The sequence below is a fragment of the Mesocricetus auratus genome, unplaced genomic scaffold (genome assembly GCF_017639785.1).
Source record: "Mesocricetus auratus isolate SY011 unplaced genomic scaffold, BCM_Maur_2.0 Super-Scaffold_100004, whole genome shotgun sequence".
In the NCBI taxonomy this organism is placed as follows: domain Eukaryota; kingdom Metazoa; phylum Chordata; class Mammalia; order Rodentia; family Cricetidae; genus Mesocricetus; species Mesocricetus auratus.
The window spans coordinates 40005876-40033774 of NW_024429189.1; the positions used below are offsets into that span (position 1 = coordinate 40005876).

General features: G+C 44.5%; 1 protein-coding gene and 1 pseudogene across 2 annotated transcripts in view; one reads left to right on the top strand and one right to left on the bottom strand.

The window, feature by feature from the left end:
* The first annotated feature begins 376 nt into the window (after nt 1-376).
* Nucleotides 377-27899, top strand: part of Metap1d (methionyl aminopeptidase type 1D, mitochondrial) — a 78610-nt gene continuing 51087 nt past the window's right edge. The window contains exon 1 of one of the 2 annotated variants that reach the window (XM_040745564.1): nt 377-478. In XM_040745564.1, coding sequence (XP_040601498.1) covers nt 439-478 — 40 coding nt within the window. In that variant the 5' untranslated portion in view covers nt 377-438. Of the gene's footprint in view, nt 479-531; nt 852-27899 lie in introns of those variants that run through there. The other variant, XM_040745563.1, reaches the window with a different exon arrangement.
* Nucleotides 14626-24700, bottom strand: LOC121140144 (annotated as a pseudogene).

The window sequence follows — 27899 nt, forward strand, 5'->3', positions numbered from 1 at the left end:
GGCTCTAACATAGCAAAGGGCAGCTGCTCAGTTTGAACCAAATTCTACCTTTCAACTAACTGCCGGGAAATAATTTGTAACAGAGTGCTATGTTGCATACCAAACTGTGTTCTTTTTCCTGCCCAACTTCATGTTTCCATGCACCAAAATGTTGGTGCTAAAAACTCTGGAGGCCACACTTACCTGACAGTTTTCTCCATCCCAGAGGGCGCAGAGCAAGAGCTACGGGGCCGTGACAAGCGGGAGCGAGCTGGCCGCAGGTGGAGCTGCTGTCCGGGCCACCAGGGCCACTCATTAAACCCCGGGCTCCCAGAGTCAACCTCACGCGCACGCGCACTCGCTGCCGGCTGCAGCGGCATCTCTGGCCTTGAGGAGCACCGCTACCCCAGTGGGCGGAGCTGCGGGGGGGGGTCTCCTGGACACGTGACCGGAGCCAACATGGCGGCGCCCATCGGCGTCCACCTGCTCGTCCGAAGAGGTAAGCGATCGGAAGCCGAGCGCTCCGGGGCCGCGCTCCCAGAGATGAGTCCGCGCGTGGACGCGGTACGCACGTGCGTACGTTCAGTCAGACCCACGCACACGACACACCTGGCACGCTGCAGAAACACAGTCACACGTTCGTCCACTCCTTTCCTGAGCCGAGTCGCTGTGTGGTTAGTCCTGGAGATTTGCGGGTCGTTGCCTACAGTTTTCTAACCCCATTTTACTAGTGTTAAAGACACCATATTCCGACGACGCCTGTGAAATGCGCCTGGTCCCTCGGTTTAGAGCTGTTACGTTGGCACGTCTTTTTGAGAAACTTGTACAATGTGGCTTAAGAGAGCTAACGATGCCTGAGTCATTCCAAACAGGTGCGTTTGCGGTGAATCATTGTTGAATTAGTATAGGTTCTGATTCTATGCTGGGAAGAACTCAGGAACTGGTTCAAGGACGAGGAAAAAGGAGCACCAACAACTTGAGGGACTATTTAAGTGCCAGGCACATAGGGATGGTTTTAGGAGGTAAATATTTTCGTAGTGATAACCCAGCACTTTTATTACATGCTTGCCAAAACATCTCACCAGTTCACACACCTCTTGTGTGAAATCAGGTACTGACACCTTGTGTATATAGGTGTATCTAAGGGTATGTTATAAAAAAGGGGGGATTGATGTTGGCATGGAATGGTATCCTCAAAATATATTATTTGGAAAAAGCAAGTTGCAGGACAATTTATTTTTAAAATTACATATATTTGCTTGTCTGTTTATTGTGTATGTGTGTGCTCAAGCAGGTGCCATGGTGTGCATGGAAGGTTGTAGGAGAACTTTGGGGCGTTCTCTTTCCATCATCTGGGTTCCAGAGAGTGAACTCAGGCTTGATGGAAAGAGCCTCTACCCATTGAGCCATCGCGCCAGTCCAGTTTAGCATAAAACAACCCGGTTTTGTGAAGCCAGTTACCCATATATTTGCGTGTACACGTGTATCTAAGCTCATAATGCATACAGAGAATGGCATATAGTCACAGTTTTGTGAAATAAAATATGAAATGCCATATTCTTAAGAGAATTCAAAATTTGTGAAAATGTACAGTGTCTAACATATCTTATGGCAAAGATGAGTCAATCATTATATGTACAGAGTGTGGCTTGAATGATCTTTTACATTTGTTTACAACTTGTTCTGGAGAAGAATAGATTTTCTTCCTTTTAGCCTTTGAATGCTCTTGATATGAGAAATTCCAAACACATGGGAGAAGAGACAGCTGAACAGTGAACTCTGCATATGCATCATCTACTCACAAACTGTAGTTACGTTTGCCTTCCCAAAACTGTGTTATTTTAAAGTTTGTCCTAGGTATGTATCAATTTATTTGCAGATTCTTGTCACTGTGTATCTCTGAAAGATGAGCCTAGGGGCTGGGAGTGTAGCTTAGTGGCTAAGCTCTTGAATAACACCCCTAAGGCCCTGGTTTGGGGTTCCAGCCCCAGCACCACAAGAGGGACAAAAAACACCGAAATCTCATTCAGCCTCATGTATATTGTCCTTATTTCTAGAATGCCAATTGTTTTAAGACAGTCTCTTGTAAGCTGTGCGTTGGTAGCGCACGCCTTTAATCCCAGCACTTGGGAGGCAGAGGCAGGTGGATCTCTGTGAGTTTGAGGCCAGCCTGGTCTACAAGAGCTAGTTCCAGGACAGCCTCCAAAGCCACAGAGAAACCCTGTCTCGAAAAACCAAAAAAAAAAAAAAAAAAACAGTCTCTTGTAGTCCAAGGTGTCCTTGAACTCCTGTGTAATAAGTTTTCTTTACCACAATAATAGGTTTCTCCACCGAAACGGTAAGCCAGATAAAGTTGAATTAAAAGGTAAAGGATCAGGCTTATTCGGAGCAAAGCAACTCCTGGGTGACTCCTCCAGACTCCAGAGATTGAGCCGGGGGAGGGGCAGAAAAAAAAATCACATGGCCCATCTAAAGGAGGGAGCTTAAATTGTTATGCCAAGTTTGCGAGACCCGAAATAGACCACCAGGGAGCCAACTCTCCGATGCAAAAGCAAAAGTTTTTTTAAAAAATAGTTTATGAGTTAACTTTATTAATGCAGGTCTTCCGTCCATCCATCTGACACAGGGGTAGAGCAAGAAGGACTGAGGGGCAGGGAATTTATTGGTGTGGGGCAAGGGGAATGTCTGGGGTCAGAAACAGTCTCAGGACTGGTGCACTTCTGGGCTTGGGCGACCTGTCCTGTGTTGATTGGTCAACTGGTTGCTCCTCCCAGAGTGGTTGCTATAGTCTGTATGCCATTGTTACCCAGAGCCCTTACAGCACATGCAGAGTCCTCCAGCTAACTTCTGATTGGTTCCTTGCCACACTGAGCGTATCTGACCTCCTAGTGACTAGGAGGTTGGGCAAGGTCAGGAAGCTGAGCACATGTTGCTGAGTCAGAGGCCTACATCTTGCTGGGTCTTTTCTGCCCCCCTGTCATGGCTACTAAAGCAGGGGCTGAGGTGAGGGTCTGGTCCCTTCAAAATATCCTGTAAGCATGGGTGATGATGATGTGTCCTCCACAAGCTGGGTTTCTGCTCACTTATAACACTTAGGCAGGGATTGGGCAGCTAGCAGCTTCAAGGGAGGAACCACCACAACCAGGAACACAGAACTAGAACTTTTTCTGAGAGGATGGGGTTTGGAGAGACAGAAGTGGGGCTTTCTCAGCTGGAAACTCAAGCTGAACGTCATGTACTGAGATTAGAGGTGTGAACCATAGTAGTGGGCATTTCCCCGTATTTCTCTGTTCAGATTTCCCAGCCATTCATTCAATTAACTCCATCCTTTAAGTACTTGAACATACTTTTGTAACAACTGTCCTAACAAGTGTCTTTTAGGTAGGATGGCCTTGAATTTCTGGTCTTCCTGCCTTCTCCAAAGAGTTGAGATTACAAACATGTACCACCACACCCAGTAAACATAACAACATATAAAAGAAGATTTAGTTTTTATTATTTATGTGCATGTGAGTTCCTGCATGAATTTATGTGTACCGCATATGTGCAGGTCCTTGAGGAGGCCAGAGAGTCAGATCCCGTGGAACTGGAGTTATAGGCAGTCATGAGCCACAGGATTATGGGAACCCAACTGGTGAGAGCAGTAAGTGCTCTTAATTACCAAGCCATCTCCCCAGCCCATAACAGCTATTTTAATCACAGTCTATTAGCAGCTACTGTTGCTTCTCCTCCTCCTCCTCCTCCTCCTCCTTCTTCTAAGATTTTATTTATTATGAATACAACATCAGAAGAGGGTACCAGATATCTTTACAGATGGTTGTGAGCCACCATGTGGTTGCTGGGAATTGAACTCAGGACCTCTGGAAGAGCAAGCAGTCAGTGCTCTTACCTCTGAGCCATCTTGCCAGCCCCTTCCCCTTCCCCTTCCCCTTCCCCTTCCCCTTCTTCTTCTTCCCCTTCCCCTTCTTCTTCTTCCCCTTCTTCTTCTTCCCCTTCTTCTTCTTCTTCTTCTTCTTCTTCTTCTTCTTCTTCTTCTTCTTCTTCTTCTTCTTCTTCTTCTTCTTCTTCTTCTTCTTCTCCTCCTCCTCCTCTTCTTCCTCCTTCTTCTCCTTTTCTTCTTTTTTTTTGGTTTTTCGAGACAGGGTTTCTCTGTGGCTTTGGAGGCTGTCCTGGAACTAGCTCTTGTAAACCCTTTTCTTCTTCTTTGTCATCATCATCACTTACATTTTCCTGATTTATATCTCATGTAATATTTATTTTTTAAATGTATTTATTTTTTATATTGGTGTTTTGCGATGGGTGTCCGGTCCCCTGAATCTGTAGTTACAGTTGTGAACTGGGAATTGAACCCAGGTCCTCTGGAAGATCAGTCACTGCTCTTAACCACTGAGCCATCTCTTCATTCCCCTCATGTAATATTTAATTGTATGTATCACACAATGGCTATATTTTTTTTTCTTCTTGATTTTTTGAGACAGGGTTTCTCTGTATAACAGCCCTAGCTATCCTAGAACTCACTATGTAGACCAGGCTGGCCTCGAGCTCACAGAGCTCAGACTGCCTCTACCTCCCAAGTGTTGGGATTAAAGGTGTGTGCCACCACACTGGGTCACAATGGATATCTTGTAGAGATTATATTTGTTTTCTTTAAAAAATGTTGAGTGTTAGACCATAATTTGGTTCTGCCAGGCTTGGTGTTTATTCTTTGTTAGAACAGATACTTTTGGGTTTTGCTCTTATTAGGGGAAATACAAGGAGCCTTACTCCAAAGTAGAATTCAGTAAAGGCCAGATAGGATCTTAGACTTTTGTGAGCAATACTATCTGTTATAATTTCTCAGCTCTGCCAGGTGCAAGTGAGCATAGTGATGTTTCAATAAAACTTTATTTACAAAGACAGGCAACCAGTTAGATGGAATTTGTCTACTCTTACTCTGGTAACAGGAGTAATTCTTAACTCCAAAGTCATAGACTTTCTGGGGTCTCAGTCGAATACTGTTGGTGTTGGGGAGGCTTTGTGAGGTTTGCCCAAGGAAGTGTGTTGGCTTTGGACTTAAACTGGGGCTCCTACTTTTACTAGCACTGCAAACTCTGAACTTGGTTCAATTCTCAGCTAGCAGCAGCTTAGTCTTAATAGCCTGTGGAATGCCCTGCCTCTTTTCCAGCTTCTTTTGAAGCAAAACCTCTATTCTCTGACTTAGCCAAGCATTCAGATGGTGCATTGATGGGGGAAGTCCTTCTGTGTATATGTTGTCTTATTGGTTGATAAATAAAGCACTGTTGGCCAATAGGGAAGCAAGATAGGTGGGACTATGAATCGAGGAGGATTCTGGGAAATGTAGTCAAGAATGGAGGGTAGCCATGTGATCCTGGGAAGAGAGAACGCATGAGACTGCATCCTTGGTAAGATAAGACCTTATAAAAATATATATTAATAATTGGGTTAATAATTAAGTCAGAGCTAGCTATTAAGAAACCATAGCAAACGGCCAACAGCTTCATAATTAATATAGTATCTCGTGTGTTATTTAGGGGCTCAGACAGCAGCGGGACCCAGGCAACTAGCGGGAAAGAATACACGTTACAGTGCATGGCCTCATTTCCCAATGCCACATTTGGGAAGGTTTTGCAGAGCAGAAATCTGGGGAGTGATTAATTTGTTTTCTCTTAAGGCTCACTGCCCTCTGCATTACTTTGCTATGTAATGCAAACAACTGGTTGGTCCACATGCTTTCCTGGTTGCTTAATACAGAAGGAATTCTTATAGAAGTTACTCTACCATAAATAGAAGAAGGTTTGTTTTGATTTTAGACAGGATCTCATGTATTCTAGACTAATGGAGAACTCAATATGGTTTATTTGGCTTATGCTTCCATATCACTGTTCATCATTAAAAGAAGTCAGGACAGGAATTCAAACAGGGCAGGAACCTGGAGGCAAGAGCTGATGTAGAGGCCGTGGAGGAGTGCTGCTTACTGGCTTGCTCCTCATGGCTTGCTCAGCCTGTTTCCTTATAGAACTCAGGACCACCAGCCCAGAGGTGTCCCCACCCACAATGAGCTGGGCCCTCTCCAATCAATCACTAAGAATATGCCCACCAGGCATTGGTGGTACACACCTTCATTCCCAGCACTCGGGAGGCAGAGGCAAGCGGATCTCTGTGAGTTTGAGACCAAGCCTGGTCTACAAGAGCTAGTTTCAGGACAGCCTCCAAAGCCACAGAGAAACCCGGTCTCGAAAATAAAAACAAAACAAAACAAGAATATGCCCAACATTCTTGCTGTAATAAGCCTGACCTTATGGGGGCATTTTCTCAGCTGGGGCCCCCACCTGTCAGATGAGGTAGCATGTGTCAAGTTGACACAGAACTAACCAGCACAACCACTTGCATCACAAATCGTGTCACTTTGTATCACAGCTGACACCCCACCTTTACCAGATTCCCAGAACTGAGCTAGAACGTAAAATTTATTCACGAGAACAATCCATTGTGAAAAGCAAGGCAGCAGTATTAACACTGAGCACATCCTAAGTAGTTTGCGGATTGATGATGTCATTAAGCCATGGTGCTAAACAATATCCATTAAGCTGCAGGATTCCAGGGCTTACTAACACCAGTAAGGGGTTGGGTCTACTGCTTACTGAACATTTTCACTTAATATACATGTCAAAAATCAATATGTCAATAAAATGATATATTTTCATATATATGTGTATATATATTTATATATATATAATTTTTTTAAAAACTCAACATGCTTACATCTCCAAAATTGGATTTGTAGTAAGGACTCTTCCCTTCCCCCCCATTCTTACCTTAGTTATTGGTCACTTTTGTTTTTATTGTTTGGTTTCTCAAGCGGGGTCTTGCTTTATAAAGTAGGCTAGGCTGGCTTCCTGAGTGCTGAGATTATTATACCCATGTGCTACCATGCCCAGCCTAGTTGATGGCAATTTTTTAAAAAGCAGCACATTTGACATACAGTTCGCATAACCATTCAGGTCATTTATTTAAAGTATACAGTGGGACTTTTTACAAATGCTGTTTATGTGAGATTTACATGTACATGGATATGTGCGTGGGGGTGTGCTTACCTGTGTGAACCTGTGGAGGCCAGAGGTTGACACTGGGAGTCTTCCTTTATTATTCCCCCACTTTTTTTTTTTTTAAAGACAGGGTCTCACTGTATAGCTCTGACTGGCCTGGGCCTTTCTATATAGACCAGGCTAGCCTAGAACTCAGAGAGATGTCTGCTTCAGCTTCCCAAGTGCTGAGACTAAAGGTGTGGGCCACCACACCTGGTTCCACCTTATTTTTTGGAGACAGAGTCTCTCACTGATCATGGAGCTCTCTTTGAAAATCCTCCTGTTTCTGCCTGCCCACTCTACTTCCTACCCCTCCCCTGAGATTCCAGGCATATACTGTAGAGCTCAACTTTTTTACATGGTTACTAGGATCAAGTTCATACACTCATATTTGGACAACAAGCACAACCTTTAATCACCCTTCCTTCCTTCCTTCCTTCCTTCCTTCCTTCCTTCCTTCCTTTCTTTCTTTGTTCCTTCTTCAGTGTTTAGTCCGTTAAGAAATCCATTTAAGAAATCTTGTTCGGCCAAGGGTTTGGTGGTACATGCCTTTAATCTCAGCACTGGGAAGCACTGGGAAGGCAGAGGCAGGTGGATCTCTGAGTTTGAGGCCAGCCTGGTCTACAGAGTGAGGTCCAGGACAGCCAGGGCTACACAGAGAAACCCTGTCTCAAAAAAACAGGAGGGAGGGAGGGAGGGAGGGAGGGAGGGAGGGAGGGAGGGACCTGGCATTAAGATATACCCAGACTAGCACTAGGGAGACAGAGGCAGGTGAATTTCTGTGTGTTTGAGGCCAGCCTGGTCTAGAAAGTGAATTCCAGGATCTCCAGGGCTGTTACACAGAGAAACCCTGTCTAATTAACAATAACAACAAAAAGAAACAAATGATAAATAAATAAAAAGACACACGCAGAAACCAAGCATTTTCTTTCTCTCTCCCACTGTTACCACCTGATATAACCAATGCCATTTCTTCCTTGGACTAAGGCAGTTGTACTGGTCTCTCTGCCTCTTTTCTTACCCTCAATATTCCATTGTGAACATTAGCAGACTGACTGATCTTATAAAAATGTAAATGAGATCATGCTGTTCTTTTGCTTAAAATTCTCAGAGTAAAAGTGAAATCCTTGCAGTGCCCTAGAAAGCCCGGCACAGTACCGCGCATGGCGTATCCTAGTTCCTTGTCATGCCGATTGCCTGGGGCCCATCTCCAGCAGAATGTAAGAGCTACAAGGAGTTGTGTTTCTTTTGTTCTTTGACGTATGTCAAGCACCTAGAATGTCTGACATGTAAAATTCAGTGAAGATTTTTTTTGAATGAGTGAATGGAAAGTGACTAGTTAATTATGCTACAATAAAGTTATTAATAATGAATTAAATAATATGTTGAGATACAAGAAGCAAGAACTATTAGAAATAAAAGGAAAAATTGATAAAAACTGCAGTCACACTGGGGACTAAGAACTTGACAAGTAGATACAATAAGGGTTATTGAAGTTCAGAATGTATAATTAGTAAGTTTGACTTAATTAAATTTGATGCTTTAGATTTAATATTACCTTTATTTTTATTTTTATAAATATGTGTAAAGCAGCAACCAAAAAAAAATCCCAGATACATATGAAATAGGATAAAACTTGGTAACTCATGCCAATAGAAGCCTTAATAGTTCTAAAAACAACAAAAAAATATAAGCTATATTCTCTGGCCACAAAGTATTATTGCTCAAGTTAATGAGAAAAGGGAAAAGGTGTGGTCTAAAAGCTGTAGAAACACAAAAGGAACTGGGTAGTGGAGATGCCAGTAGCAGTGTCCTGAACTTGGAATGTATGCTTCCTATCCTCTCGAGTTCTCGGTCCTCGAGGGACTCAGACATGTCAATCAATTACTGCATGGGAGAAGACCGATGCACAGACCCAGGACTGGCACAGTGGACCGTTCGGTGGAGACTGGAGAGAGCGTCGCTATGCCGGCTGGCTGGGTCCGAGGCAGCTAGTACAAAGGAAGCTTTGTCAGGGAACGGGGAGAGAGCTTCTTGTCTAACACCCTGGAAGAGCTGCTGGATTAGCGTGGCAGGCAAGTTGAGGAAGCGCCAGGGAGAGAGAGACCAAAGTGGAGGCTGGGGTGGGGGGTTGAGGCCCACCAGGGTGGGGTATGAGCTGAGCTGAGGCATGCAAATGGCATGTAGGGAGACAGGCAGACTCCTGTTCTCCTGGGGCCCGTCTGTTGATACTGCGTGATTTTCTCCTGTGTGTCTCACCTGGTATGTGCAAGTACAGAGGTAGAAGGGCTGGGTGTGGTGTTGCACACCTTTAATCCCAGCACTCCAGAGGCAGGCAGATCTGTGTGAGTTCAAGGCCAGCCAAGCTAGGTGAGATGATGGGTGGGGATGAGGTAGAGACATAGATTGAGTGGGAATTTTCCAGATGGGTATTATAGAAAGAACAGAAGAGAAAGGCTTGAGTTTGGCAAGAGGAGGATGAATTATGGAGTCTGCCCAAGGCCAGCTGCTGTGTAAGAACAAAAACTCTGTTATGTTTAAAGCTGAGTCTTTTATTATTAGATTGAATAACATGGAAGCAGAAGAAACTGTTAGTTTGAAGAAGAAAAATTAAAGTATCCAAGTCAGGCATAGTTGTGTACACCTTTTACACCAGTCCTGGAAGGCAGAGGCAGGTGGAGCTTTGTGAGTTGGAGGCCAGCTGGTCGAGTGAGTTCCAGGATAGCTAGAGCCACATAGCTAGACCCTCTCTTGAGGAGGGAAAAAAGTGTTCAAAGATAAGAATTCCCAACAAGGCCAGAGAGCAGGGACATGAGGGGAAAACTGGGTGGTAGCAGGGAAGTCCTGGAGTGTCTTCACAAGAGTGGTTTTGGACTCTGCCAAGCAGTTGTAGTTTGATTGGAGGAGCAAGCCTCCTAGCATGTAGGATAGTACAGAGATGTCATGGTGCTCCTGGAGCAGGGGGAGGGAGTTGGGAACTGGAGTTGTTACTTCATGGACGTGAGAACTGAGCCAGGTCCTGAAGGATGACTAAGGCTGTCAGCAGTTTGGGGAGAAGGGCATTCCAAAGGCATTAAGGCAGGATGGTGGAGACACACCTCCAGGACACAAAAACATTCAGGTCGTGTTTAGGATAGAGAATTTGTGTAAGGATTCGTAGGAGATGAAGGCAGGTCAGGATCCGGTCTTGGGAAACGGGAAACTCTGATGGCCAACTCAGGTGTCATCAGCGAGGTGGCGGTGACCACTGAGACAGGGAAATGAGAGGGTGTCTCCGTTTTAATCTACTGCTCAAGGGCTGTAAATGTATCGGAAGGCCTTTGCAGTCTGTCAACAACAGTGCAGAGTCAAAGAGTAAATGGTGCACAGTCAGTGATGGGGGAGACGGATGCAAACGGAGCCATGAGAGCAGCATGGTCTGCGGCTTCCTGAAAAGGCCTAGGCATGAGAGGGGCCACCAGAGCAGCCAAGAAGGGGCTGGCAGATATGGAGAGACGTGTCTAGAAGGGATTCTCATGAGGAAGTCGGGTAACTAGTGAAAGTGAAGGAATTTGCCCACTAACAGGTAGACAGAGATGTAGTGCAGTTTCAGAAAGAAAACAAGTGTATGATTGATAGTCATTGTAGAGAACTGTAGGTTTTCTTTTCTTTTTTCTTTTTGGCAAGAGATGGAGGGAGACTTCCTTTTGTTAAAAACAGAGTTTTCTAGAGATGTAATTGACAACCATCACCATTCACATATTTAGGGAGTATAATGCAGTGGTTTTAAATATATTCACCAAACTGTATGACCGTCACCAGAATCGGTTGTATTTTCATCACCCCATGAAGAACCTTTTACCATAGCAGTCAGTCCTCGGTCTGCCTGTCCCCTATAGCACTCACAACCGCTAGCCTTCTTTCTGGCTTGTAGACTTTCATGTGGCTCTGGCTGGATATGTAGCTAAAGATGACCTAGAACTTGTAATCTTCCTGTGCCTGCCTCCCAAAGGCTGGGTTACGAGTGTGAGTCACTATGCTGCTTTATGTGATGCTGCAGGTCAAACCCGGGGCTTTGTGTTTGCTAGGAGAGCAGTTTACCAGCCGAGCACGTCCCTAGTCTTTGGACATTCACCCACATGGAATTATGGAATATGCAGTCCTGTGTGCTAGGCTTCCCGAGGACACACAATCCAGCCGGTAGCTGGGTGCTCCTGGCTCAGGGTCCGGGGATTGCAGGTGAGCTTTGGTCTAGAGGCTCTTACTTTTTGTTCCAGGCTGTTCTTGAACTCATGAGTCTCCTGCCTCAACCTCCCAAATGCTGGCACTACAGATGAGTTCCACCAAACTCAGCTAGTGTTTTGCTTTTCTAACTGAAACTCTAGCCGTGGTCATCACAACGTGGAACTAGTGATGAGTAGCCATAGAAAATACCACAGCCTTTGCTCACCAAACCTCAGAACTTACTTCCCATCACTTCTGTCATATGCTATGCATCCCATTATACACTGGGATAAGGAGCTAGACCAGGACATTCATACCAGAAGGCTGGCATTGGGGACAGTCTTGGAGACTGGCTACTATAGCATCCCTTGGCACAAGGCATGGAATAGAGTAAGCCCATGATAGCTATTCATTGATGGGGGAAGTCCTTCTGTGTATATGTCAATAAAACACTGTTGGCCAATAGGGAAACAAGATAGGTGGAACTAGGAATCGAGGAGGATTCTGGGAAATGTAGTGAAACGTTCATCGCGATGTGAGCTCCCGGGAGGAAAGGACGGGATGCCATCCTCAGAAAGCTAAGTCCATATATATATATATATATATATATGTATGTATATATATATATATATTAGTAATTATGGGTAAATAATTAAGTCAGAGCTAGCCAGTAAGAAATCAAGCTAATGGCCAACAGCTTTATAATTAATATAGCGTGTGTTATTAATTAATAAAGCGGCAACGGGACCCAGTTGGCAGGTGGGATACCGCAACAATTCATGGTGGTTGTAGTAAGATATTATAAAGTATGTTGCCATACACTAGTACCCACAGCACTTGGGAAGCTGAAGCAGGAGGATCAAAACCTTGAGGCTAGCTGGACTATGCTGCATAGTAAGATCCTGTTCACATACATTTAGAAATATATAAAGGTCTCACCATTTAGGGATTGGGAATGAAGTTCAGTTGTTAATTTACCTGACATGCACCAAGCCCTAGCTTTGATCCTCAATAAACCATAGACTGGTGAGGTGGCCTACAGATGTGATTCCAGCACTGGGAAGCTAGAAGCAAGAAGATCAGAAGTTCAAGGATATTCTCAGTTACATAGCTAATTTGGGACCACCCTGGGCTACATGAAACCCTGTCCCAAAACAACAACTGTCATGTCTTCTGCGCGGCCTGTGTCCGAGAACGTGTGGAGGGTGTCGGGTATTGAAAACACAGAGACTCGTTCAATGATATAAAGAGAACTTTAAACAGGCTCCAAAAAGGTTCAAGAAAAACTTCCTAAGAAAAGTTCCCACCAGAGAAGCTTCTGCTCTCTCCTCTCCCCTGGCTGGTTCTGCTCTGACACCAGAGGTGGATGTGTGTGGGTTTTTGAAGGTGCGGTTAGTCTTTGGACAAGGTCGAGGTCAGGGCGGTTTCTGTGGGAAGGCCTTTCCCAGGAACTTATTGTATCATTTTTAGTAAACATGTTTTTACTAAACATTGTCTTACAGCTGCCTACTCCCAGGCAGAAGGGGAAGTGGCCAGGAACTTATTGTATCGTTTTGAGTAAACATGTTTTTACTAAACATTGTCTTACAGCTGCCTACTCCCAGGCAGAAGGGGAAGTGGGTCTCTGCTCAAGGTCTGGTGTTCCCACAAACAACAACAACAAAAAAAAACAACCAAACAAAAACTCTTTCTTAGTTTTAATTCTCTGAACATTTTCTTATGTGTGTGTATGTATATGGGCATGTGTGCACCACAGAACACATGTAGAAGTCAGAGTTGTCACTTGCACAAGGCACTTCTTTTCATCTATCACATTGGTCCCAGGCATTGAATTGAGGCCAGCAGATTTGGTGGGGCACCTTTACTCATCTCAATGCGTAAGAGTAAACATTTCCAAAATGGTTTTTCCACACATTGTGTTGTGTGATTTTTTTTCTTCCCTCCTGGGGGAGATATGAACAAACTTCTATTCTCATCCCAGCCAAGTCCAGTTTGGTGAACCAGGGAGCTTTATTGGGGTTACCTACAGGAGCTGGTGACTCAGAAGCATCCCCAGTGGCCAACCCTCCATGGTAACAATCTCAGAAGCAGGAGCTTTTATCCTGACAGCCTCTGTTCCCCAGCAATTGCTCACTGCTCGTGGACTTTGGAGGGGCCTGGGGACCTGTAGCTTTGAGAGCTTCCCGAGTTGCCCCTCTCCTCCCTTAAGAGGGGTATTTCAGTTCAGATGGTATACTTTAGTAGTCATTTCTGAAACTGCTTTTTGTCCTTATGGAAGCTACTGATAGAGACTGCAGTCTGTAAAGGTTTCTCCTGTAGAGCTGGGAAAGGTGGTGTTGTCTAATCCCAGCATACCCGAGGCAAATCAGAGGCAGGCAAATCTCTGTGAGTTTGGAATTGAAGCCAGCCTAGTCTACATAGTGAGTTACAGGACAGCCAGGACTATGTAGAGAGACCCATCTCAAACAACAACAAAACAACAACTTTCTCCTACAGAAAAAGTGGTCAGTCATTGAAGTGTTACCTTAAGCTAGTTAATGTTATCTCTCACATGTAGAGCCTATAGAACAAACTCAGTTTTTCTCAGTTCAGCCTGTGATCTCTGCCTTTGAGGCCTCACGTATTCTCTCTGTATCACAGGTAAGGTTATGATTTTCCTGTAAGATCAAAAAGTGCTAAATGAGTGGTGAAGGGACACCTGGCCAGACACACTGCAGACCGGCTAACACTGTGCAGCGCTGACCTGTCCAAGAACTTCAATGTCAAGAAACAACTCCGTCATCCTCTGACATCTCCCCCTACTTCATGCTCTGTGCATAGCAGCTGTTGAAGGGATTACAGAGGGCAGTGCAGGCCACAGTAGGAGAAAGCCTCGTGGGCTAGCGAACACTAGGAGGCAGGGCAGACACCGAGGAGCAGTGGTGGGATGCTTCACTGTGGGGGATTGTTAACTAGAGTTAAAGGAGAGGAAGAGGAAGAGGAAGGGCCTCAAGTGCCTCCGTTGCTAGCTAGTTTTGGCCAAGCCTTCCAGCTAGGGAGAAGGAGACAAGTGTGTTAAAGAAGTGTCACAGCTGAGGAGAGCCTAGGAGTAAGGCTTAGTGGTTAGTGCTTGATGGTAGCTTCTTTTGTAAGGGCCAGATTAATTTTCTAATGCTGTTTTCTACTTTAATGTTATTGCTTTAATCATTAGAATACCACTCGGTTCCTTCAGGCAATAGGAAGCTATTGAAGATTTAATGAGATTCATATTGCTTCAACGTTGATGACTTCCTGTGTGTATATTAATCACTGCTGACCTTGATCTTAAATTCCTTCCCAGTGCCGAGTCTCATCAAGCATACCTACTAGATTCCCTCGTTCACCAAATACCTGGGTCGTTTCCAAAGGGCAGAAGAGAACTCTCATTCAACGTCTGTTGAATTTCAGTACCTGGTCGGATTTGCTCTTCAATTCCATCCATGTCTGCAAATCCAGAAAATGTAGGAGTAAAATCTGTAAAGGCGAGATGTAGCCTTCTCTGAAACTGTCTTTCTTGTTGCTCTGTGCAGCAGACCTTGAACGTGACCTAATTTTTGTCTAGGTCAGTATGTCCAACTGGCAACTCTCAGAGCCTATCCAGGCCACCCCTGTGTGGGCACTCCGGCTGTTGAGCAGCAGGACTGGGCTTCTGGCAGAGGCCTAGCAGACCCCATCCTTTAGTTCAGGCCCACCCCCTCCTGCCACAGAGGCCTGGGAACCCTGGGCTGGCCACCTGGTCTCCCCATGCCCTGCGTTTATGCATCTGCCCCAATTGTCTCCTCGGCCACCTTAACAGATTGCCTAAGCAACGGTTCCAATTAGGACCCAGGTCAGGAGTTAGAGAGTGTAAAAGGAGAGGAGAGAGGAGTCTGAGGAGAGAGGAGTCTGAGGAGAGAGGAGTCTGAGAAGGGGAAAGTGCAAGAGGCAGGCAGCAAGCGCCCGTTAGGCGGAGACAAAGAGTTCATGTGTTAGCACTGGAGGGCGAGGAGCAATTCTAAGGCAGGGTGGGAGCAGGAAGGGTGGTGAAGGAGCTGAGTGTGGCAGTCCCCTCCGGTATGAGCAAGAGGAGAGAGATTTGCCTGTGAAAGAGGCCGCATGCGTGAGAATGAAAACTGGAAGAGGGAGGGAGTGACCCCTCAGCCTCGGAGGCTGACCTCGGGAGGGAGACTTGGTGTGGCACTTGATTTTCTGACTTGTAAATATGTTCACAAGGATGCGAGTGTATCTGAGTAGTAAAGTGCTTATCTAGTGTAATTGATGCCGTAGGGTCAATCCTCAGCTCAACCAAAAGTAAAAATACAGACAAACCACAAATAGCTTCACACTTAACATATTACATTGAGACTATTTTAGGATGCCCCAAATGATTCATATTGGTTGGTTAGGTTCACTGTTGTGTTTTGTGTGATGGGGATATTGAGCCCAGGCCCTCATGTATGCCAAGCAAGCTACATCCTCAGTTCCATGTTGAAGTATTGCCTTTGGTGACTATAGATGCTTGCCATTTACTTTTAAAAATTAGGAGATTGTGGGCTGGAGACATGGCTCAACAGCCAAGAGCATATTCAATTCCCAGCACTCACATGGTGACTCCCAACAGTTTGCAACCTCAGTTCCAGGTGGTCTGATGCCCATCTCCACAGGCACTGCATGCGTGTGGTATACAAGAACATTCAGGCAAAACACCCAATGCATAACATTAGAATAAAACTGAAGTGCTGGGTAAGGAACTAAGCCTCGAATGTGGTAGACACACATTCTACCCATGGTGCAAACCCAGCCTTAGCTCAGTTATTTAATTCCATCTCTAGAAATGTATATTTTTAAAAAAAGTCCGAGAGGGGCTAGAGAGTACATCACCCAACCCCCCCCCCCCCCCTCATCACTGTGCCCCATGCCCAGCTGTCTTGCATCTTTTCCCAAAGGTCTTGGCATTTTAGTCAGACTTCTTGTCTTACCTCCTGAGATTAATTCCCTAGTCTTTAATCAGAATGGGCAAAGGGTCTGGACAGTGGCGATGCACACCTTTAATCCCAGCACTTGGGTGGCAGAGGTAAGTGATATCTGTGCGTTCCAGGCCAGCCTGGTCTACAGAGGGAGTTCCAGGACAGCCAGGGCTACACAGAGAAACCCAGTCTCAAACAACCAAAAGGAAAAAAAAAGGTCAAAGGGTAATGGCCCCACTTTGTATTGTATGAGATATGGGACTTGCGTGTTTTAGACACTTCCATCCACTTGTCATTTTTGCTGTGCTGTCGCCTCTGTCTGGAATTCTGGTGACTCCAGTTGATTCACGAGAGTGCCCACCTCGATGCACTGCATAGACCCTGTCCATTCCCTTGTTCCCCAGCCTCTTCCCACTCACTGTGAGCTTTTCAGCACCTGATCTTTTCTTTAACTCTTGTCCCCTCTGGTCTTCTGATCTTGTGGGTTTCTGCCTCAATCTGTAAGAGAGTCAGAGCTGGGGTGTGGCTCAGTGGTAGAGCATCCCCTTACCTCGTTTGTCTCTGGGTTCAGCCCCCAGCACTGCCAGGGTAAGTAAGTAAACTAATACAGCAGCAGTGACAGTGGATACGTGTTGGAGTCACCATCTTTTTGACCTCTGCAATGAGTTCTGCTACATTTGGGGCAGAAATATTGTTCTTAGGTATATTCTATCTTCTTTCATTTTACTCTGGTTTTATCATTCCTTTTATGGGGTAACCTTGATCTAGTTTGTAGTCTTTTTTCTGTACCCAGTGACAGATGTCCAACTGAATAGTTTGCAGGGTTTTAACCACTTCTAATCTGAGGGAACCAGCAAGTCCTCAATCCTTCCCACAAATCCCTTTTCTGTTCAATCATGGGCAAGATACTGTTGTTAGTCCCTGAGGACTGTTATCCATGGACCACATTTAGACCACCTTTACTCATTTTTTCCCTATATCTACTTTATATGTGCTCATTTTATTTGTAAGACATTTCTAATTTCTCAAACATGATACAGTGATAAAATAGTCACATTCCTTGTCTCCAGGGAGCTTGCAACCTAGTGGAAGGTTCAGAGTAAGAAGACAATGACGATGGTAAGCATATGTGTTAGGGGCATGGTCAGGCACTCACAGAGAATGTGGGTCCCGGAGATAGGCCACCTACTGAGGTTTTAAAGGGTCAGAGGAGGTAGTGAAGAACAAAATTGTTGAAGTTAGAGAGACAATATGCCAAAGCCCTAAAATGGTGAGAACATGTACATTGAAGGCCCTGGGGCAAAGGTCAGATTTAAGGTAGAAAGTACAAGGGGTCTTCAGGGTTAGTCCATGGTCATCATGGTGCCAAGCATGGCGGCAGACAGGCAGGCGTGGTAGCTGAGAGCCTACATGCTGAGAAAACAACCACTAGGCAGAGAAAGGGAGAGAGAGAAGGGGAAGGAGGAGGGGAAAAAAGGGAAATGCTAACTGGGAATGACATGGGCTTTTGAAACCTCAGAGCTCATTCCCAGTGACAAACCTCCAACAATGCCGTGTCTCCTAATCCTTCCCAAACAGTTCCATGAACTGCAGAGTAAACATTCAAATATATCAATAACCTATGGGAGCCATTCTCATTCAAACTATGGAAGGTCCTAATATCCCATTTAAGCACACACCATCAGTAACCAAACCTCTTTACACAAGGCCTCCATTTCTTATAAGGTCTGCTACTTCCCAGGAGCACCACAGGCATATGAGGGACACTTCCAAACCACAGTGTACCATTGAGAAAATAAACTAGCAAAGGAGGCTTTCTTTTAATTTGCCGGTATTTAGTACTGCATTACTAGAGAACTATGTGTCTTAGTTACTTTTCTATTGCTTTGATAAAACATCATGACCAAAAGCAAGTTAGGGGTTTATTTCATTTTACAGCTTATAGTGTATCATCCAAAGAGGTCAGAGTAGGAACCTAGAGGCAGAAACTGACACAGGTACCAAGGGTGAATACTGCTTACTGGCTTGCTCCTCATAACTCACTCAGCCTGATCTCTGTCTCCCCCAAGACAGGGTTTTACTGTGTAGCCCTGGCTGTCCTGGAACTCACTTTGCAGACCACACTGACCTTGAACTCACAGAGATCCACCTGCCTCTGCTCCTGAGTGCTGGGATTAAAGACGTGCACCATTATCTGGCTCAGCCTGCTTGCCTAAAGCACCCAGGACCACCTGCTCAGGGTTGGTACCACAGTGGGCTAGGCCTGCCCACGTCAATCACCAGCAACAGGCCAAAATTATAGACATTTTCTCAATGAAGATTCTCTCTTTCCAGATACATCTCTGGCTTGCGTCAACTTGACATAAAACTAGCCAGCACACTAGACTTTATGGTAGAGGTCTATAATTCCAGTTTCTTGAGAGGCTGAAGTGAGAGGATCACAAGTTCAAATCCTGCCTGGGTTACAGCTTGAGTTCAAGACTAGGATGAGCAACTCAGTGAGACCCTCTTCTCAAAAAGAAAAGAAAAGAAAAGAAAAGAAAGACAAAAAGGTAAAGGTAAAAGAGCGCTGGGGAATTGCCTGTGCTAGAGCGCTTGCCTGCAGCATGCACAGTCCCCAGTACCTCAGCAAGAACAACAAAAGTCACCAGAGAGAGAATTATTTAATTTAAGCTGTTTAAATAAATCATTTTAAATGGCAGAAATTAGCCTATACTCAATCAGAAGAGAACTTGAGATTTGCAAAATTGAGGTCTGGTTGCCTTTTATAAAATTGACAACAAATGGCTTTCCTGTTTTGTCAGTAGGAAAGTAATAATTTAGTGGTTCTGAGAATTGCTTCCAGGGAGTCAAAAAATTATGTTGATATAAATTTATACACACACACACACACACACACAAATCCATAAACTATGAAAATGTATTTTGTTTTTGTCTGCAAGACTGAATTGATCTGTTACTTAAAAACAACATGCTGGCAAGATGGCCCCGTGGGTAAAAGTGCTTGCCTCACAGGCCTCATAACCTGAGTTCAATCTCCGCAGCCCTTGGGGAAGGAGAGAACCGACCCCTGGAAGTTGTCCTCCGGCTTCCACATATGTACCGTGGAGCATGCTTGCCCGAATCCACACACATGTATCATGCATACACGTACACACAAATAATACCAAATCAAAATTTTATAAATTAACAGCAACAAGCTTGGAGATATAACCTTGTTAGTAAAACGTTTGCCTAACATTGCACTAAACTCTAGGTGCAATCCCCAATACCATGGAAACCAGGTGTGGTGGCACACACCTGTAATACAGGTATTCCGGAGGTAGAGGCATTCAAGGTCATTTTTAGCTACACGGCAGTCCTAAGTGCAGCCTGGGTTACATGAGACTCTCTCAAGCATCAACAACATAAACTTTAACTCCAGAACTCACCTCAGCTACGTATTTGAACTTTTTGTTTGTTTGCATTTTCATGTGTGGTAACAAGGACAATTCCCCGTTAAAATTTTTAGCGGGGCCTCATGTAGTGGAATGAGACATGAGACTTCGCGTCTGTGGGGCGCTTAGAAGAAAAGCAGTTTGGTTCTGGGGAGAAAATCACTTCTCCATCTTTACTCTCAAATAACTTAATCAAAAGATTTAACGTTTCATTGTAAACCATCTTAAAAGTCAAAATTGATGTCACCTGCAGAGAAAGCGAAAGAGCCATGAGTATTGTTTTGCACAGCAGTTGAAATCGTTTTTCAGAGTCCCACCATAATGAAAGACTTTTCTTGTACTTCTTAAAAACTAGAACTGAGTGCTAATTCTGATGACTGTCAGTTCCTGTGGGGTGTTTACACAAAGGTACTTTTAAATGAAGAGTCATTTTTAGAGCAATTATAGAAGAAGCTAGACAGGGAAGAGGCAGCTCGGGGCCAGAGGGTAGGGGTTAGGGTCTATTGACAGGACAGGGTCAGGCTGTCGCTCCCTCATCGTTGCCCCGTGTACCTGCCCTCCGGATACACCCGAGACCTCCCCGGCCTCCGAGTCCCCACAGGCCCAACTGTCCAGAATGTGGTGGGGAAAGGAGGAAGGGGTGGGGGTGGTGGCGGGCCTGCTGACACATCCCAGTTCCATATTGAAATGCAAGTTGGAAAATATTTGTGTATATTTTTCTGGCCCAGATGTTGTATTACATTAAGAAGAAACTTTTAAAAACACACAAAGCATTGTCTATTCTTTCCACTTTGTAGTTTGCAATTATTGCATCCCGAAGAAAGAAATTGCCTGCCTAAGTAGTCTTTTAATTTCATTTTTTAGTTTTGAGTTACAGGTTTCTGGCAAGCTCCGTGACCACTACTGTTACCTGGTGGCGCCTATATTTCATCAAATTTAGACATGCAGACTACCTGGACCGCGGCCCAGATGAACTGTTGTGACTGATAAACACGATCCCACCCTGCCCCCCATGCATACTCCTGCTTTTCCCTTTAAGGGAATCCAAGACTCAGAGTCACAGGATCCCCAAGGGAGCTAAAGAAAAATGTGTTCCGGCATTCACATTTGCTCTGTGGTTTTCTCCCGGCATCTCTGCTTGCCCAGAGGCTGCTGAACCATCCCAGCAGTGCCCCCGCTTTGCCAGGACGGGTAATTACTGGAGGGAACATTTTTATTTTGTTTTGTTTTTAATAAAAACAAGCAGAGGCATCTATCAGTAGGCACAGCAAAGGCAGAATTTGTTTGACATCTTCTGATTGCTGCTTACAAAAAGAATGACAGCAGTTATTAAACAGATAGGAGAAAAGATGGCGTTTGTTGGTAGTTTTCAGATAGCCTAAGAATATCCTTGATAATCTTCCTGCTTTGCTTGCATGCCTAAGAAATAATAGTCATTAATTTTCGAAACCTGGATTATGTTACATTTGAAGTCATGAAAATTCAGATATTAAGCAAATATATGCTTTTTAGCCGTGTAATCGACTGGAGCTTTTCCTTGCATAGGATATATTTCAACACTTGTATTTAAGATTGCAGGGTGAATATTCCCAGCCAATGTAATTAAACATAATTGCATTTCCTATGTGAATTATTTTTAGTCTCTTTTAAATGCGTTCATGATTATTTTCCTCTATACTAGCTATTCTTGTAGGTTTCGCCTTGATAAAAGGTTATGGGGAAAAAAATGTCTACTTGCTTGGAACGAGTCAAAAGCCCTGAGTTTCCTGCCTTTAACTTACAAGTTTGAAATGAAGATCTGGTGCACAGTCAAGTTGGGAAAGCATAAAGGAATCGCTCAGGGTCTGGAGTTTTTGTTCTTGTGTCATGTTAATGCGATCTCAGAAAAAGAACGAACCTCTCTCCACCTAAGTTATCCCTTTGGGGAAATGTTACAATCATCCCAGGCCCTGTCCTCACCCACTAATGTGGCAGCATCAGATCACCACTTCCACGGGTACCATGTGAGGTGGAGTTTGCTGGGATGCAGCTGAGCATCCTGCCACGTTGGGAGCAGCTTGTATCTTTGAAGGAGTTTGGATGCCTGTCAGAACTCCCCCAATGGTGCACTGAGGATTGTGCATGCATGTGCTGTGAGAAACGTACCTCCCACCTCCACGTCCTGATCTGTAAGTGCACAGTGAGGTCTTACAGTTCAAGGACATGGGTGCCCACACAGGGCGAGCTGCTCTTGATCTTTCATGTTACTTTCAAATGCATTTAGAAAGAAAGAAAAGAAAGGCTGGGTGTGGTTGTGTGGCTACACCTGCAATCCCAGCTCCTGGGAAGCAGGAGGGTCAGGAGGTGAAGGGCAGAACAACTGAAGAGATGGGTTGATGGGTGGATGGTGGCATGCTTAGCAATGCCCTAAAGGTCAAGTGGAATGAAATGTAACAGAGCCAGGAAGTGAGTGTGGGCGTTCACTGTAAAATTCTCCCAATCCGAGTACGTTTGACGTTTTCTATCATACGGGCTGAAGTTGTGGCAGAGTAGCTGCCTAGCATATATACAGCCCCACATTCCATCCATAGCACTTGGCTGTGCTCACTAAGAACCTGGGTATCTCTACTTTAATCACCCTTAATTCAAATTAAGAACACTTGGGTTAATACCAAAAAGGGAAGGAATATGAGTATAGCTAGAAAAGATATGCCCACCTCATACATTCTCCGGTTACAAATTGTGGATTCCAAGGACATCTTTACAAGTAAGAGGGGTTATGAGAAACCAAAGCCGTGAAGCCCAGCCAGTGGCCTCTCTGATCAGAAAAAAGTTGGTCCTCCAGACCTTCTGCAACAGCGAGCCGGTGACTCCCTGCTGTATTCCTATGCTAAGGTCCTATCAAATGAAAAGTGGCTCTCGGTTTTCAGCCAGACCCAGAGATTTGGCCATAAACACCTCCTCTTTTATCAGAGTGCCAAGCTATCTATTACACCCTGATACAGTTCATTTTAAGATACACTGGACCCACAAACACTTTGTGTGTGTGTGTGTGTGTGTGTGTGTGTGTGTGTGTGTGTGTGTGTGTGTGTGTGTGTTTTAATCTTGAAGTATTCAAAGGGTTAAGTTTGGTTCTGGTGGAAACTGAAGCAAACTTTTGAAAGCTAATGATCATGTATTTTAAGTGAGGCCATGCCACTGAGCTGGTACTTGAACAATACACTAAAGTCAAGTTCTGAGAGGCTGTGGGCACTTCTTTCTGGGTCTGAACTCTGACCAGCTAATTTGTCCCTGATATTTGATTTTTCTCACTTGGGAGGAGTTGGGTTTTTTTGTTCATTTTATTAAGTACATAATATTTATGTTTAAATAAATTAAGGTACAACATGGCATTCAATAAAGAATCTCCCAAGCACATCCATGGTCTTTCTGTATCCCATCTCTTTCCTGTCTCCTGGTTCCCTTCCTGCTACATTGTATGTACCATTCTGTAGACTATTGTCACATAGTCTGAGTATAAATTCATTTGTGCTCTCCATTCCCCAGTGGTTTTTTTTTTCTGACTGAATTTTCTTTTTATTTTTTAAATTTAATTTAAATTAGAAACAAGTTTGCTTCACATTTCAGTCCTAGCTCCCTATCCGTCCCCTCCTCTCCTGCCCCCCCCCAACTCTTCCCCAATCCCCACTCCACTCCCCAAGGAGGGTGAAGCCTTTCTTGGGGAATCTCGAAAGTCTGTCATATGATCTGGGGCAGGGCCTAGGCCCTCCCCCATGTGTCCAGGTGGAGACAGCATCCCTCCACGTGGAATGAGCTCCCAAAGTTCATCTGTATGACAGGGCTAAATGCTGATTTATTGCCTGAGGGCCCAAAGGATGTTGAGGACTCCTCACTGACACCCATGTTCAGGGGGTCTGGATTAGTCCCATGCTGGCCTCTCAGCTATCAGTCTGGGGTCTATGAGCTCCCCTTGTTCAGGTCAGCTGATTCTGTGGGTTTCACCTGCGGAGTCATAACCCCTTTGCTCATCACTCCTCCCTCTCTGCAACTGGGTTCCAGGGTTCAGTCCAGTGTTTCACTGTGGATGTCTGCCTCTGCTTCCTTCAGCCACTGGATGAAGGCTCTAGGATGGCACACAATGAATTCATCAATCATGTTATAGGGAAGGGAATTTAAGGTAGCCCCTCCACTATTGGTTAGATTGCCAGCTGGTGACATCCTTGTAGGTCTCTGGACATCTCAGTAGTACCAGATCTCTCTTCAAGCCTATAATGGCTCCTTCTATTATGGTATCTCTCATCCTTCTTTCCTCTATTCTTCCCCCTACTCAACCTTCCTGTTCCCCCATGTCCTCTTCTTCCCTCCTCTTTACCCCCTCTCTTTCTCCCAGCTTCCTCACTCCTTCCCTCATGCTCCCAATCCACTCAGAAGATTCTGTCCTTCTCTGGGTTACCATGCATATCTCTCTTAGGGTCCTCCCTGTTTCCCAGACTTTCTGGCTGGGGACTGTAGGCTGGCACTCCCCTGTTTCAGGCCTAAAATCCATATATGAGTGAATACATACCATGCTTGTCTTTTTCTGACAAGGTTACTCAGGATGGTTTCTTCTAGTGCCATCCATTTGCCAGCAAATTTCAAGATTCCATTTTTTTCCCGCTGAGTAGGGTTTTTTGTTTTGTTTTGTTTTGTTTTAATGGTGAAAAAGTATATATTCTTGACGTCCACAATGAACACAAGCGTGCTGTTGTCTTCTGTCTTCTTCATGGCTGACTCAGTGGTCAGGGGAATTTGATGATGGTAGAGTGGTCAAGCTTGTTTCTCGTGGGTGCGCTCTTTCCAGGGTGTTTGGGCTGTCTCCGGAGCGGCGGGGTCTTGGACCACCGGAAGGTGGGTGACGTGCGGATCTTCTTCTTTTTGTGGCTGTGGACACATTTCAGCACTGCCTTCTTGGCTTTCAAGGCCTTCGCTTTGGCTTCGGCTTTGGGGGGGGCAGGGGCTTCCTCCTTCGCTTTTGGCGCCATCTTGGCGAAAAGCCCCAGAGTTTAATTTATGTAAGAATTATTGTTTAAGAAGTTTTACATGTGAAAATAGTAATTTCCGGGTTCCAAACATCTGTATGTCTAGGGCAGGGCCTGCAAATCTGCATTTTATGAATATCCAGGGTAATACTTGTGAGGCTGTGGGACTATGGAACATGGCATAGATTTCAGAGGTATTGATCTTTGTTTTGTTTTCAACAGGGTCTTTCTCTGTTGCCTAACTGGCGTCAAACTCATGGCTCTTCCTGTCCTTACCTCCCATGTAGCTGTAACTACAAGTGGCCAATATGGATGTGCTTTGATGGATAATAGAGTAATTGATAGACCCCTTTAGCTTTTTGCTATGGAAAAATTTAAAGATATATTAGACAGTATTATATAATGAAATTCCACAAATGGTTGTAATCTCTGTCTCTACAGGCATCCGTTCCCTGTACCCCTTCTCCATAAGTGTTGTGTGCATGCTGTGTTATGTGTGTCATTATATCTAAATATTTTAGTAGGCATCTCAAAATATAAGTACTTTAAAATATGCACTATAGCCGGGTGTTGGTGGTGCATGTCTTTAATCCCAGCATTTGGGAGGCAGAAGTAGGCAAATCTCTGTGAGTTCGAGGTCAGCCTGGTCTACAGAGTGAGTGTCAGGATAGGTTCCAAAGCTACACAGAGAAACTCTGTCTTGAAACCCCTTCCAAAAAATACATACATACATACATACACACACACACACACACACACACACACACACACACACACACACCAGCCAAGCATGGTAGGGTGTGTGCCTTTACTTGGGAGGCAGAGGCAGGTGGATCTTTATGAGTTTGAGGACAGATCCTGGTCTACAGAGCAAGTTCCAGACAGCCAGGAATACACAGAGAAACCCTGTCTCAAAAAACCAAAACATATAGCCAGGCGGTGGTGGCGCACACCTTTAATCCCAGCACTCGGGAGGCAGAGGCAGGCAGATCTCTGTGAGTTCGAGGCTGGGCTGGACCAACAGCCTCCAAAACAATACAGAGAAACCTTGTCTTGTAAAACCAAAACCAAAACAAAACAAAACATGCACATGTGTGTGTATGCACACATATATATTTCTGTTGTAGTTGTAGGGGCTGGGAAAATGTCTCAGTGGATACTTGTGGCTCAAGGGTGAGGCCTGGAGTGTGGACCCCAGAGACCACACAAAAGTCAGAAGGACATTGTGGCCGTCTGTAATCTCTGGACTCAGGAAGCAGAGATTTGGGATCCCCACACAAAGCCAACTAGCTAGTCTAGTACAAATGGGCAAGCTCCAGGTTCAGTGAGAGGCACTGCCTCAATAAAGTAGGGGCTGGATTTACGGATCAGGAGTTAAGGGCACCTGTTGCTCTTGTAAAGATCCAGAGTTTAGCTCCCAGAACCCTCTTGAGGTGGCTCACAAACAGCTGTAATTGTAGCTCCAGAGAATCTGATGCCCTCTCCTGGCCTCCACAGGCACCTGCATGCATGTGCGCATATACACATAAACAAAAATAAAAGTAAATCTTTAAAAAAAAGTGGAGAGCAATTGAGGAAGATATCCAACATCAACCTTGAGTCTTTACATGCAAATATGTGCATGCACACACCCACTGAAATGTGAGCCCACATACACGTGAATATACAAGTTCATGCACTACGCTTAATATGTGTATTGTGTAATATATGCCACACAAATACCACTGTTAAACCTTACAGACTTTGAGAATATTTTTAGTGTCCATTATGCCACTGTCTAGATGTCCTCGATTGTCTTTTTTCTTTTCACAGAATAGTTGCTAGTCAAAAAGCAAATACAGTCACACTTTGAATTTGATTGGCTCTAGTCCTTGATGTTTAGGTTCTTTTTCCCTCCTCTGTATTTATTTATTTTGATTTGTTTATTGAAGAAACCGGACCATTTGTTGTATAGATGTTTCAGGGGTTCATTTTGCTGACTTTATTCCCTCCTGTGTTCCATGAGCTCTTAGTAATATCATTGCTTCCTGAAATGTCATATTGAAGCTCCAATTTCTGTTCAGAATACACCATATTATTGCCCTATATTTGGGGCATGCATTTTATTCTTCCCTGCTTACCCTGCTATTACCTCTAATGGTCATTGCTGAAATTTGTTCTGTTTTCTAGTTTTCTTTTGTGGCAGGGTCACTCTGTAGTCCAGCTAGCTGAGGCTGGATGTAACTTTGTAGCAATCCTCCTGCTATAGATGAGATTATAGGTGTGCACCACTGTGTCTGACAAACATTTTTTGTTTGTCTTGTTTTTGTTTTTAAGACAGGGCTTTATTGGGTAGCCTTGACTGTACTGGAACTTGATCTGTAGACTATGGTGGCCTTGAACTCACAGAGATCATCCTGCCTCTGACTCCTGAGTGCTAGCATTTAAGGCCTGCACCACCAACACCTGGCTAAAAGTTTTTAAGCAAGATTTTTTCCTTTCCTTTCTTTTTTTGTGGGGGGTTCTGGGAGTTGGGCCCACAGTTTTTTGTGTGCCAGGCAAGCACTCTGGTGCTGTTATTCTTTCATTAAGAATAGATGTCCTACTGACTCCTGGTAGTTCATGAACCAATCCCTCTCATCACAGATTTTTTATTTTCTACCTTAAGCTTTTAAAACACTTACAGTTATCTCTCTGGTGCCTTAGCTGCCTCCTTAGGTCTACTTTTTCTTACAGAAAGTAGAAGTATTTTTTGCTTTTGCATCATAGTTTCATTTGTGTATCTGTGGTGTTGTATGTGTATGTGTGTGTGTGGTATCTGTACATGCTCCTGTGTGTGTGTGTGGTGTCTGTACATGCTCCTGTGTGTGTGTGGTGTCTGTACATGCTCCTGTATGTGTGTGGTGTCTGTACATGCTCCTGTGGGTGTGTGTGTGTGGTATCTGTACATGCTCCTGTGAGGGTGTGTGTATGTGCATTTGAGTGCACATGCATGTATAGTCCAGAATTCAATGTCAGAAGTCTTCCTCAATCACTCTCCACCTTACTATTATAAGCCTATAATACAATATAATTATAATATTTATAGTATATATTACACACTTATAAACCTAGAGCTTATCAGTTCAGATAGATTGATGGGCCACCGAGCTCTAAGAATCCACTTGTCTCTGCCTCTTTGGTGCTGAGTGATGAAATCTGAATTCAGGTCCTCGTGAATGCATCACAAACAGTTTACCAACCCAGCCCCTATGG